This window comes from Scomber scombrus, chromosome 8, assembly GCF_963691925.1.
Source record: "Scomber scombrus chromosome 8, fScoSco1.1, whole genome shotgun sequence".
NCBI lineage: Eukaryota > Metazoa > Chordata > Actinopteri > Scombriformes > Scombridae > Scomber > Scomber scombrus.
Genome location: NC_084977.1, coordinates 8781651 through 8795915, shown reverse-complemented (window position 1 = coordinate 8795915; position 14265 = coordinate 8781651). Strand labels below are relative to the sequence as shown.

The window sequence follows — 14265 nt, the reverse complement described above, 5'->3', positions numbered from 1 at the left end:
ATAAAAATATGTGCAGGCACGCAAAAATAAAGTCATTACACGCACAAGTATACACGCACGTTCACCTTTATGCAGCCCTCTGACTCATATAGGTAATGGGTGACTGATGTACTACACTTACACAAACACACACACACACACTCACACACACACACTCAGGGCTAATATGCAGGTTAGCATCTGGCAGAAGGAGGGAGTTAAGAGGGAGGGGCGGCGAAGAAGGTCTCCTCTCTTAACAAGCAGGTTGTAATATGTTGGAGGTCGCACACATATGTGTCCACACCCCGCACACTCTGCCAAGCATCTGCATACACACGGTGGTTTCCTTTCACACATTTGGGCTAAACAACGATCCTTCTAATTCTGGGCGGCCGCTTCGTCGCAGATTTATTTAGACAAATGTACAACAACAAGAGAACGAGCTGCAAGGGAGAAAAAAAAGAACAAAAGGAACAGATTAAGAGTGGCAGTAAAAGCAAGAAAGTATGAAGAAGGTGTAGCGTTAACGCTGCTCCCGCCTGCTGACTGACAGTCTGTTGACTTAATATCTTTGCTGAGAGAGAGAGAGAGAGAGAGAGAGAAAGAGAAAGAGAAAAGTGAGGAAAGAGGGGGGCACCGAACAAACTCCTTAAACACTGAACCTTTATACCCCAACTGGCGGACGACCAAACTCCACGAAGCCTTTTAGACTCCCAGCACACCCCCACACAGTTCCCATCCTGCCCACCAGCACCACCAGCGGAGTTCTCAATCCATCATGGTCTGCTCATATGAGACCAAGCTAAACCCAGTAACATGAAACGCTTAGCATTAATACCTATCTGCTCTCTCAGTGCCCACTCACACTCTAGGAGAGTAGAAATTTCCATTCGCACCCTGGACGCATTCTAACTCTGGGAGGTTTATGCAGATCAGCAGAGAAAATAGTCCAGCAGTGTACTACAGGCCCCTGCGTTCTCACATACAGACCGACCAAACTTGGCTTCTTTTCATCTCAACAGGATAAGATCATCCACAGAGAGAAAGAGAAAATAATCCATTTCTCAGAGCCCGAGCATGACCCGTCAGGTTTCTCATAGCACAATAGGATGATGAAATTCCCTCGCTCCCTGTGTGTGTGTGTGTGTGTGTGTAGATATGTATGCGGTTGTGAATCCAGTGTTTATCTTTGGTGTTTTTGCTCTTAGCAGGGAATTAGTCAGACAGCTTTGGTTACATCGTCCGTTAACGTGCGTTTATCTTTTGTGTGTGTGTGTGTGTGTGTGTGTGTGTGTGTGTGTGTGTGTGTGTGTGTGTGTGTGTGTGTGTGTGTGTGTGTGTGTGTGTATGTGTGTGTGTGTGTGTGTGTGTGTGTGTGTGTGCGCGTGCGTCACAACCTTACGTTATGTGTACAATGTTATATTGTTTTCACTGATACTGCAGTGTAAATGAGATGTGTTGACAGGGCCTTTCTTCCCTCGGTGTACTCTGGGATTTCAACAGCGTGGAGGAATGAGACTCAAGCACACAATTGATTGCATTCATCATTTCAAGCAGTGTGAAATAGTGTAGTATCGCAATTAGTTCAAATCAGTATTCATATTCATATCATCTCTTCCTTTTTAAATCTTCAATTAAAAGACAATTAAAGTGCGAAAAAAGGTTGCTTTGTACTTCAGTTCATAATTGTTTTGTTTTTCTTCTTCAGTTAATAAGATTATTTCATTTATTGGTATTCATCGCATATTTTGGTCATCACCGTTGCACAAGCAAATTCAATAAAAACATTTAATTTAAGGGAGAAGCACAATAATTAGCATTTCTGTGAGTGTGCCATTGTTAGACAGAAGACAGAAAGATGCAACAAAATTAGCATTCTCAAGAGACAGCAACAATAATACAGCAACAATATGTACTGAATAGTACAGGTAGCAATGCAGGCAAGACAAGGCGATGAAACACAACCAGCCAAAACTGATTATAACCATTTTGTGACACATGCTAACATGCAGAGCAACAATAAGCAGTAAGATATAAATATGGTGTCAGCTGTTTATTTCTTTCAAAAACCACAGTGTATACAGTACTAGGAATCAGTCATGCAATAAGCATTATCAAATGTACTATATTTGGAAATTTCACACATGCACACAATCCACGTACAGCCTCAGTTATACCTCTGTCATTCCAGAGACACTTTGTTTAAAAAGCATAAAATACACAAAAAAAGCTGTATGATTACAAGATCAAGCAGATCATATATTTTTTTGGATAATCAAAACTTGTTCCAGTTTGCTTTTCAGAGTTGTACCACATGGCTCATCCATGCAGATGGAACGGATTAAACACCTTGTTCAAAGTGATTCATCAGATATTTGGATCATCACATCACTCATCACAACACACATTTTGATTGAGACGGATCCAAAGTTAAACCTGTCTTCCACACGGACATTAAACATAGTCTGAGTGACATGTTGGTGCATCTGTGCGCTGCCCTGTCATGTCATGTGCTCTCCATTCTCGTACAGTAGAGTCTCAAAAGGGGCCCCAAAAATACATCCACAAGTAAAAGTTCCCGGACTTTGCCTCCTCTTCGAGTGCATAAATAAAAGTCTCTCAGCCTTCCTGTGTCCCCCATCCATGCAGAATTACTTATGAGGCTGTCCAGCTGCTGAGGCAGGCCACCACTCAGCTCCATGCTGACATCAGACATCACTTAGCCTCTGAGTAACCCTGTGCACCTAGAATGCAAGTCATCTTCCAGTAACCGGACTAAATCATTGTTGGCCCCTGCCCTTTTTTGCATTGTTCATGACTTTGATCATGGCTGAGCCTCAATTGCCACTTCTGCACATCAGGGTAAAATGGGCAGCAGCTCAAAATGTTTATAGCATGAGAGTCAAAATGTGATTTGTTTTATGGCAGGTCCGGCGATAAATACACCCAGAAGAACATTAAAATGGCCGAAAGGTTCAGGTTTCTCTACCATCTTAGGTGATATCCAACATGCGCCAGGACACTACAGCAATGTAAATTCCTGAAACCTTAGGCAACTAGTAAACAACTGGTTTAACTGAATGAACTCCACATTAGAAACCTTTCATGTGCCTAATACTTGATACAGATAGCTTAAACACATACATGAACTATTTCTGCTGTTTTCAACACTAGAAATTAAAGACTTATGTTTAAATGTGCTAAAAATGAACAGAAAAACACAAAACAATAGATTTAATCATAGAGTTAGACATGTAATGGAAACAGTGTCACACAAATCTTAACGCTGACATGGAAAAGTTAAGTCGCCGTGTCTTGTTACATATACAGACTTATTTATTAGAGACTGAAACATAGAAGCTTTTCCAGTCAGTGCTGCTTTTACTGCAGAAACACCCAAAGTTTGAGAGTACAACTCAGCTGTCAGATCTTCCCCCTAAGATTCATTTTTTGCATCTGGCAGCAAGATGACTGAGGAATCGCAGAATTGTTTTGAGGGAAGTTTAGTGACATAGATAAGAGCTGATGTTGGACCAGGCCTGTTTGATTGTGTAATGGAGAACAGGCTTTTGTGTGGCTTTCCCGTCTTAAGTTCTTTGTCAGGTTTTTCCAGTGTCTTACATTTTCTCAGTCAGTCTAACCTGGTCTGTGCTAGCTGTAAAGTCTCATTATACTTGGCTGACATTGTACAATTCCTGGTTGCCTATTCTCGAGCGGAATTATGCTTGGCCCTCGCATTGGACCTATTTCCTGGTTCTGTGCTGAATTATAGTTGGCACATCAAGATTCGTGAACCATGGTTTTACCGCCAGGATTTTTATGGCTGGATATGTTCACAATAGAGCTTTTCAGGATCCTGACTATGTCTGGACTGAAGCTTATTCTTTGAAAATGCTTTAATTTCAACAAGAAACTTGATCCTCTTTTTGTAGGCACTTGCTTCATTTTGCTCGTAAGTGCAGCACGACAAACAGACACTGTCAGTGCAGCTTAGAAAGTATGTTTCCCAACAGGCCGACTCGCAGATTTCTATTTCGCTGTCAGGTTTACGCATCAGTGCAGTGAAAATGAGTTTTTATTGAAAGCTGCCCTGGATGATTCCTTGCAATTTTCTCTCTAAAAATATTCCATATTCATAGATTTTATCATCTAGTTTAACAAAGAAAAAATGATTTATCTTCACCTTTGTTAATAGTCACAAATCTATATTGTCTTTAGTATTCTGTAGCTTTCTGCTCCACTTTTTATTCTGCCTGTCTGTTGCTCCTTTAGTCATGTGTTTGGCCCCGCTAAAGAAAACATTGGCCATGTAGTCCAACAGGAAATACTCCCACATCTGGTGCTGGTTCAGAACATCAACATGAAGAAGTAGTCTTTATGGGGAGTTAATGTGTGCCCCTCTCTATCCCAACCCCTAAAACAGCGCCTCTTACCTCCAGGCCACCCTACACACACACACATACAAACACACACACACACCCATTGGCCCTTACAGTCTTTATGCTGCTCTTCTTGTGTCTTTGTGAATCTTCGTGGGACGGGCAGAGGAGGATGCAGAGGGTCTTAAACAGAACGAGGAGTCCAGCTTCTCTCTGCTGCCTCTGTAAATAATCAGTGAAAACCTCTGATTTACACTTATTAGTCACACTCAAGACCGGCTCTCAGGAGCTCTTATCAACAGTGCTGTACCTCTGCTGCATGCAAACACGCACGCACACACACACACACACACACACACACACACACACACACACACACACACACACACACACACACACACACACACACACACACACACACACACACACACACACACACACACACTTGGGGATGTTTGTGACTCGTATAAACATTTCACTGAAAACTCTAACACCTGAAGCTCACCCATATAAAGAATTTTAGTTCCTGACTGGCACTTCGTGTGTCACACAGCCACACACATACGCACACACACTCCTGTTTCTTTCCCAGCCTGCTTGAAGTTTTTTGCTCATTAAGATAATATTATGATCTGATTTAGTATCAGTCATTCCCCTCTGCCCTGAGCTGAGAGTGTGGTGGTTATTAAAAAGGCTGTTATGCTTGGGAAAAGGTTGTCTATTTATTCTGTTTCCACGCTCTGCTCTTCCCAGGATGAATAACTCGTGTATGTGTGTGTATGTCACTTCAAACATTTTTATTTGTTTGTAACAGATGGTACACAAAACACCATTAGGCCAGTTGTGGATTATATACAGTATATACTGTGTGTTATGCTTTGACCAACACCGATTAGTACATTTGCAATAGGGGTCCAAATTTCTCCCCAAGATAACAGTTTTGTGTTCCCTCCTCTTAGGCCGTGTGACCCCCGAGCAGCTGTGCACCTACATGAAGCTGTTTCGGAGCAGCTGGGGAGCGCTAGAGAGTCACTGCGGGATGCTCCAGCTGGGCCTGGCCACGGCCCAGACTCTCCGCCACCCCTGCCTTCCCCGCTGGGACGCCTGCCTGGCCTTCGAGAGGTTGCTGCTGCAGGTCCGTACTCACCTTACAAAAACCCGTTATCCATAAGTGCTACAGGTGATGAAAATGAAAAGGAGTGTTTCAAAATGAGATGTCCACAACTTCAAAAAATTGAAGCCAGACAGATTTTTTTTAAGCCTTTTAACCCTTTAGATTCATGCAACTCTCTTTTCAGTAACGAGGAATGTGAATCAAATTACAAAATGCACATGTTGTTTTAAAATTAAATCCTAAACAGCGTCACACTGGCCAAATTAAGTATTGAAACAGCACATTCACCAGCAATGTGTGCTTAACTCCGTAGTTATTCTTTCACATCTTTGCCTTCGGTAAATATTTTATGGTCTACGCTCAGCAGGTAAGTGGGTGCTTGTGGCTCGCTCGATGGGGGCCAGAATGTTGTGTTAAACTGACAGAGACAGGAAAAAACGCAGGTCGCTCTCCTTCGTAAACAAGGTCAGTTGTGTTTGTAGGGAAAACATTCGGCTCCAGTAAACACTGTGAAAACGCCAGATTTCCATCATGTTGTTTAGTGGCTTTTTGACTTTAGAGGAGGGAAGGGGTCTAGTTTACGGGGGAGGACAGAGGCGGATGTACATGTGTGTTTGACGGTGGAAAGGTCAGAGGGCAAATCTGATAGAGAGACAAGAGAGACAAGGGCCAGCTTCAGTCGTCAATAGTTCGCCTCTCACTTCAGCATCATCGGTGGATATTTTAAAAATGTATGTTCTACACTGTGAGCTCACTAGTACTAAAACCATGTCCTTTTTCCTTCTCTTACCTTTCTGTTTTCATGGGAGTCTCTTTATATTCCTGAAGCTGTAAAGCAAGCAGTAGGACAGCCGAGTATTTAGGAACTTATTAAACTAAATCACGGAAAAATAAAACAAGCTCGCAGCAGTGCCCCATGCCAAATTGGAATTTGAAAACAACCTCATAAACCTTGGTCCTCAGCTGGAGCCATCGCTGGTTTATTAAATAAAGGAAGAAGACTTTAGGGCTTATACTTCCAGTATCCATTTACTTCATGAATCTTTGATCCACTCTCCCATGGTCGTCTGCTATACCTGGATAAATCAAAGTGCAACTTTCTCACCACTTGTTTGTGGTCAGATTCCTAACCAGCAGCCTTCTAAGGTGAGTTGTCCCCAGGTGGAGCCGAGCTTCATTAAACTCACGGTGACTATGAAAAGAACAGCCCGTTGTTGTATTTAGCAGCAGCGTTGTATATTTAGCACTTGGCCGCTGTTCAACTTGACATTCTTCAAGAATCAAATCTCACAATCAGGCCTTGAGCGCGATGTGAGAGTTGGTGTTTGCAATCAAAACGAGCCCCGAGTTTTATTGAGGTATTAAGGGAAATGAGTTGTGTGTCCTCTGTGCCCCCTCTGTTTATTTAATTTCCATGTGAGATTTTTTTTTACTTTGGCTCAACATGGACAGAGGGAAGTTAATTACATTACAGAATGGCGGGATGAAATGCCTTTTAGCTTTGCCTGGCGGTTGGACTGTGTTTGCTCTGCCTGAGTGTGTGAGGGATGCTGTGGGTACGACCGGGCAGAGCTTGGGCGCTCCACCATCGCTGGTGCACAGTGTGAGTTCATTCAACCCCTCTGTGACACACAGGAGCCTTGGAGTGGGCAGCAGTCGAACTGAGGCAAAGGGCCATTGAGTTCAGGGGCTTGCCTAGTTCACGTCTTTCTCCGCATATATCCACACGCTTTGTGCAAAATAAAATACTCTGTAATAGCTACTTTGTGACCCAGACATCTTTTCCAAGCAGCAACCTAGTGTTTTACTCATGAGGTAATGCTTGAATATGCTGTAACACTTAAAAAGCTCTTCTGAAATGTGCAAGTGTGCTTTTGATGATTTTAAATGGCAACCTTTGCTTGAAGGGTACCTGTGAGGGTCTTGCAGCTGGGATGTTATGAGTTAGATGTACAGATGTGGTTATGGAGGTTGACATGTGAGCTGGACTGAGATATATAAATGCTGTTGGTGTAATATTTACAGTTTATTCGGCCTTTATGGAGACCGACCGTTGGATTTTCTCAATTTAGCACTGCTATTTGTGTGAGTCGGCCAGATATCTTCTTGGCTGGCACTGCCACCCTCCCTGCACCTATAACCTCCCCCCGTGGCTGTCTGGCATGTGACTGGGTTTCGGTCTGAATGGGTCAGATTGAGCAGGCTTGGTTCAGCTCCAGCCCACAGCTACAGAATGTGTATGCTAGAAGTACTCAGCGCTGGACAGGGGCGGCGCAGCCAAGACGAAACTCAACAGACTCGCTCTTTCTCCACTTCCCAGAACATCACAGGAGCACCAACCTTCCCATCAACAGCCCAGCCAGAGTCTCTACCTCACCAAACCAAACATGTACACTACTACTGTGCATCCCTCCCAGAGAGAGCTGAATTCTTTTTTTTGCGGGGGGGGGGGGGTTAATGCTACATTATCTATGTCAGATTTTGTAAGGCCAGCATTGACTTTGAGTGTGCTGCGCAGCCTACTGTTGATTAGTCTGTCACACTACTGAACATGGTCGTGATGACAGCAGTGCAGTGGAGAGGAGCTAACCTCTCTAACCCCGGCCTGTTGCTTTACTCTGCTGGGATTACCAGGGCATGCCTCTGCAAACATTCAAGCGCCGAGTTATTACTGGTCACAGCGCTGCTCAGACAGAAGGCTCCGCTGGCTGCATGTCCCCTTCTCCCATGGGTCACACAAACTGCCTGCCTGCTCCTTATCTCTGGCTTCTCTGTGTGTTTATGTTTCAGTCAAAAATGCTGTATATAATTGTCAAAATGGAGCCATGAAGCCGCACCCAGTGGTTCACGATATTAATTTACAGCAGTTGAACTTCATAGAAGAAAAAATATTTGTATTTATACAATGAAATGTGGTAATTTGCCTTCATTATTCAACTTATCTACTGGAATGCAATAAACTATGAACTAAAGTTCAAACTAGTTTATTAAAACAACTAGTATAACCTTCCAACAACTTTACAACATAACAAAAAAGAAACTGAATGAACTCTTACTGTACAAGGAACAATGACTCCAAAATTAAATATTTGTATATATCGGAAATGCTGACAAAATGTATAAACAACTCAACAAAATAACAAAACAAAACCAAAAATCCCACTTACACTTTATACCATCTATCATTTGACTGCAGAAAAGAAAACAAATGATAGAATAAGAGAGAAAAACTAAACTAAACATATTCTTGACAAATGTTCCTACAAGAAACACTGCAAAACTAAATTTTCTGCTGCTGTGTCACATCTAATTCTCTAGATGATGTGTCCTAAGTCTTTTCCAAACTAATGTTTCGCTCTTTGTGTCTGTGTCTGTTGTTGTAATTAGTATACATCCAAGTTGGAGCCTGGCCTGCATACCCCATTAACCCCTCTAGTACAGTGTCAGTTTATGCTGGCTTAGAGATTCATGACCCTGCACCTCTATCCCTTGACCCCTTCTGGACATATACTGACCTGTAAAGGCTCAGGCTTGCGGTTCTGTGGTATGTCAGAAGACTGACAATAAAAACAAAAAAAAACCCATGTCATTCTCCTTTTATGTAAAACCATATGAAAGCATGCCAATCCCCAGAATACTTAACGTGCAGTTATATATGTAACATCTGGATTGTATCATTACTTAAGGCGACAGAGGGAAAAATGTTGATATTGGTCCTGAGTAACTTTCATCTTATCTGAGCTGCATGCCACAGACAGACAGGGGGCTTAAAGCCTGTAATTGGCCTTTCCCCAGGGTATGGAGCCTGTCCCCCACATCCCAGACATTCCCCTTATTCTCCATCTCGGCTGTGTCCCCACAACCCCCACGGGGGTGGCGTTGCTGTGTTCTGCTGGAGATTGTAACAAAGGGGCGTGAATGACTCCGGGGCACTGCCCTGAGATGTCCAGCATTGACCTCCTCCAGCTCCCTACTGTTTAACAGTCTCACATCTGGACTGACCTGGACTGACCCTCTCCCCATCCACCCGCTTTCTGTACCATATTCTCCCTCATCCATCCTTTGTGTATCCTCTCTGTAGCCCTGGAGCAACACAGATCCGCTGGCAGAATGAGCCACAGGAGGCTTTGGATCAAGCCCTGACTGTCTTTAGACAAAGTGGCCTCTCTGACTCTCTCCTGTCATTTTCAGTTCATCCCTTTTCTCCAAACTACACGTTATCCTGCACTTCCCTTCTGAATATGTTATGTTTACCCTGTATCTTTGTTATGTGTTCTCCAAACATATGCCTCGCTATAATATACACATACACGTGTAGTATGTGCTCAGTTTATGTCCAAGCTGCTGTATTTTGAAGCATAACAAGCCTTCTAAAAGTAGAGGAAAATACAGAGCTGGAAGAGAGTTGGGTTTATCAAAAGAGTGAGTTATTTACCGATCTCTTCCTTCCTGTGTTTAGCTGGAGAGGATTACAGTGGGAGAGATGAGCATTGATGGAGTTCACTCCCAGGAAGACCCAGGAATAGCCCCATCCTAAGCTCCCCTCCTCTCCGCCCTCCCCCCCTCGCTCAGCGCTGGTACCCTGAGACGGCTGTGTTTACATTGTTCTGCACAGCTCAGGCCTAATGTACTATCTGTTTAATAGGCACAGAGAGGCCTGTTTATAGAGAGGGACCTTTTTAACAGAGGTGATGGGCTGGTAGGCCAGAGGGCAACACCAACTCATCTCACTTCCTGTTATCATTACCTCTTTTCTCTCAGAGAGCTAGGTGCTTGTCTCACTCCGCTTTCTGCATTACTTATCCTTAATCACCTCACCATTCTGCTGGCTATGATTGTGCTCAATATGTCTGCCCTGGAAAAATCGAGGAACACAAGAAGACTCAACCAAAGTTGCCTCCTATTAAACTTCACTGGCTCCACTTCTCAGCTCAGTAGTAATTTGCATGTGCTGCATTTTAAATGTTCTACTAAGCATCTTTCTACTAAATCTATATTTCAGCCCACTGAACTGAAACTTTATAGGAATTGCTTTGGTGTTAATAGCCATAAAATTATAGCGCTACGGCTCTCTGCATGTTAAAGTTGAGGGGGTAAGATCGGCCCATAAGGGTTTCATACATTCAATATTTTCTCTTTTACATAAAGCCGCCTTTTTCTTTTGGCGTTCTGTGTTGAGTCAGAGTTGCATTCACCACACATGTGCATCTGCAGATACTCTTTGTGCTGGTCTCTATTGTTTACTGCAGCTGGTTAACTGAGGAGTCAAAACCCTTCACGTCAGGAGGGTTTTTCATGTGGCTTGTTTTTTTTTTCTCCTCACGAATGTGTGTTTTTGAGGGCTCTGCAGCTTCTGCCAAAGGAGGCTAGTTTTTCTCACACTTGATCAGACCGACCCCACAGTATAAAACGGTTGATCTTTCTTGGAGATCATCCACATTGCTTTCTGCACTTCAGCACACTTTCGGTATTTCAGAATTTCAGTTTTACTGAGCTGCATTGTAATCTTGCAGTGTTTGGGTGAGGTTGTCTAGGGAACATGATCGGAGGGGCTCTCGGAGCTCCCGCTAACGCTCTCCGTCCCCGGTGAATCAGGTCAGTGTGGTCTGCTGACTTGGCCTCCTGGCGTCAGACTTCATTTGAGCATGCTCCAACAAGACACCACAGACTAGGGAAAATCCCACAATGCCCAGCATTCACCCTCAGATTGTTAACAAGGAAGGCCGTAGAAAAAGCTGACCATTAGGTAAGATGGCGGGGGTTGCAAGAGACCCAACAATGACCCTGTGTCCCGGATGGAGCCGGCCAGTGAACCACTTCATACATCTGACGGACACAAGACCTCTTCCGTCAGTTTAGCATGTCACCGCTCACTGTTTATATGCCATTTCCATGATACACTGCATCTGAAACTATAGCCAGATGTGCTTGCAAGTGCATGTGCGGCCATGCATGCATGCATGCATTCATGCATGTGCATCCTTTAATGTGCTTATTCTGGTAACAGTGTCTCAACTTCCTGTTGTCACAAACAAGCTCTCTGTTCCCTGCAGAAAAGCTCCACCTCAGGACAGATTAACTATCAGGTCATTTGTCACTACCTGCTGAGCACAGGCCAGAGAAGGTCACGGGCCACAGGACATGCGTCTTTGTATCTGATCTGAAATGGAGACAGAGGAACATTCCAGGACCTTAAAGCGTCTTCCTTAGACACTGATTGACCCCCTTTGCGCAAGATTGAACATTTTTAGTCAGATTGAAAATTTCATTGTGATTGATCAGTTAAGGGTGAAGAGTACATCAGCGACCAGTTACAAACTAAAAACTCTGCTGTTCCAGGTCCACACTAGTCCTCGCAGAATTAGCATACTTTCAAAGCTGCAGATGGACGGATGACAGATGTTCTTTGCTTAGTTGAGTGATGATGAATGCTCAGCCTTGTGAACCAGTGGACAGTGAACTCTTGGAATTTTTTTGACAAGTTTCCTACTGATTTACACTTTTTGGAGACAAGGTAGATTGGTTGTGCCCCCTGCTGCCAAGCGTGAGCAAAGACTTGCAAAGATCTGTGGATAGAGTGGAATGGGGTAAGGTGGGGGAAGTGGGAATGATCCCCTTAGGTCGTGAAGCAAAGGTGGGACAAAGACTGCTCTTTGGTATAGCATGTCATTGTACCTATCTGAAACCTCAGTCTGCACCTCCTTCTCTTCTCCACCCCCACCACTCTGTTCACTCATGCCCACCCTACAGACCACCTTGTCGCCCCAGGGATTCGACCAGTCGCCCGGTGGGAACGAGGCTGACCAGTCACTATGGCAACTAAGCGGTGAGGGTCAAACTGGGTCAATCAGAGACAGATTCTTACCACCCTCGCTCTGTCATTAATTACCCATAGTTCCCCGGGGCACTGCTCCACGTGTAACCACATAGCTAAGCAGGCTGGATCCAAGTGGTTTGAGTGTATGATCAGGTGCGCAGCGCCATTTGTTTCATATGGGTATTAGTGACGGGGTCAGTGTTGTCTTCATTACCAGCTAAGTGAGTGTGCCACCCTGTGACAGTGTTTGGAACTAGCGTGTCAAATGGATATGCCATGTTATCAATAACAACTCAAACTTATGGTATCGGCTGTGTAATGTTTCAGGGACCTTTGGCCTTAAAGGAAGGTTTTATTTGATGAAAGGTTTAAAAAGTTCACGGTTGAGCCATTTAAGATGAGTCTAACAGCATCCCAAAGACATCAGGGCCTGCTGGTTGAGAGAGGGCACTTTGTTTGATTCAAGCAACCAGAGCGTACAGACCCCAGCCTGCTCTAGCTTTAAATGTTTATAGGTTGTGACAACATTAGCTGTATCTGGTTTTAAACTCAGCTTTTTAACTCGAGCTGGTATTTGCATTTGTTAGGAGCCATGTGGATGACAAAAAATGCATACAGGGTCCCTTCTTTTCTTGTGTGTGTTTGACAAGCCTGCGTTTTGTTGTTCTTGGAATCATCTTGTATGAGCTAGAAATTAAACTCATCTGCGGAAGGAGCTTTAAGGAAGGGACCGCTCCTCTCCCCTCGTAATGTGATTGACATCAAGGAGAAGAGAATTTTGGGAGATGCCCTCAGGCTCTCTGCTGGGGTCTGGAGGTAGTTAAATATCCTTCTATCACCATTCCCTATATTATTAGTATTTTCTCTTGGTTTTGAATGTATTTTTTCGAGCTTTTCTCCTTGAAGTTTGTCTTTCTTTACCCCCAACCCTTTTAACTCTCATCATGAATTCAATTGGTCCTGTGTTGATTTGAGGAAATGTCTCTCATTATATCTGCAGTCTTTTCTGAAGCAGAGGGGTGCATCTGGTACGGCATCGAGAAAGGCTGTAGCCACATGCTAAGTATCCTGTAAGGGTCTGCAACCAGAGCAACTGATGTGAACATGTATGAATCAACAAAATATTTGCAAATAGATTTGTTAGAAATCCCTCAGAACAGTTGCCAAAATACTGGATATGTTTAGTGCAATTATGACAAATAGAGACTGATAACTCACGTGTTTTCTGCTTATAACACACAGAAAGAGCAACACATGATATAAATTCATAGAAGTTGTTGAATGTGTAGGTTATTGTACCATACACCAGCGCATTATGATGGCCCGTAGAGTTTTGTCGAAAAGTTTCCACTGCCCGTCATGGTGTATGCCAGTTTAAGCCAAAACTAAGCAGTTCCAGCTCTCCATACTACATTTTATCCAATAGGAAAACTTGATTTGAAAACATGTGAGGGAAAACCTCACTAATTCCTGTGTTTTCCCGCTAAAGCTTTCATCTAGAGTGAACTCATATGCCCCACTTCTCTTCTTCTATTGTTCTAAGCTTGGGTGTACGCTGAGACACATGTGGGCCTGTTTGTCCCACTGCTGTTTTCATGGAAATAAGAAAAGGAATGAAAGTAACCCAAAACGAGCACCGACGCCGAACCGCTAATTATGAGCGAGAGGAGGGATGGAAGGGGCTGGGAGACAGGGTTTCTCATACGCTCGCCATGTGCCCCCCTCACCCACCCTCACTCTCCCCCCCTCCTCCTCCCAATCTTCTGCTCCTTAACTCCCCATCTTCTCCACCCCACTGTTTCTTTCTTCTGTTCTGTTTCTTCTTGTTATTTAAGATGCTGCGTGCTTTCTGTTTCATGTTTGCTGTTGTGATGTCTTTTGTGTTCCGAGCAGCCGTGTGTCTAAACAGCACAGCGGAGTTGTCTTTTCTCATCTCGTATTTCTAAGCAAGAGCTGGTGGGTGGGGGGGCGACAAA

At 43.8% G+C, this 14265-nt stretch overlaps 1 protein-coding gene across 1 annotated transcript in view; it reads left to right on the top strand.

Moving 5' to 3' along the window:
• The window catches only part of scfd2 (sec1 family domain containing 2), an 87595-nt gene that overhangs the window by 11046 nt on the left and 62284 nt on the right, over positions 1–14265 (top strand). Inside the window, exon 4 of the mRNA XM_062424148.1 lies at positions 5318–5493. Within this exon, the coding sequence (XP_062280132.1) occupies positions 5318–5493 (176 nt within the window). The remainder of the gene's footprint in view (positions 1–5317; positions 5494–14265) is intronic.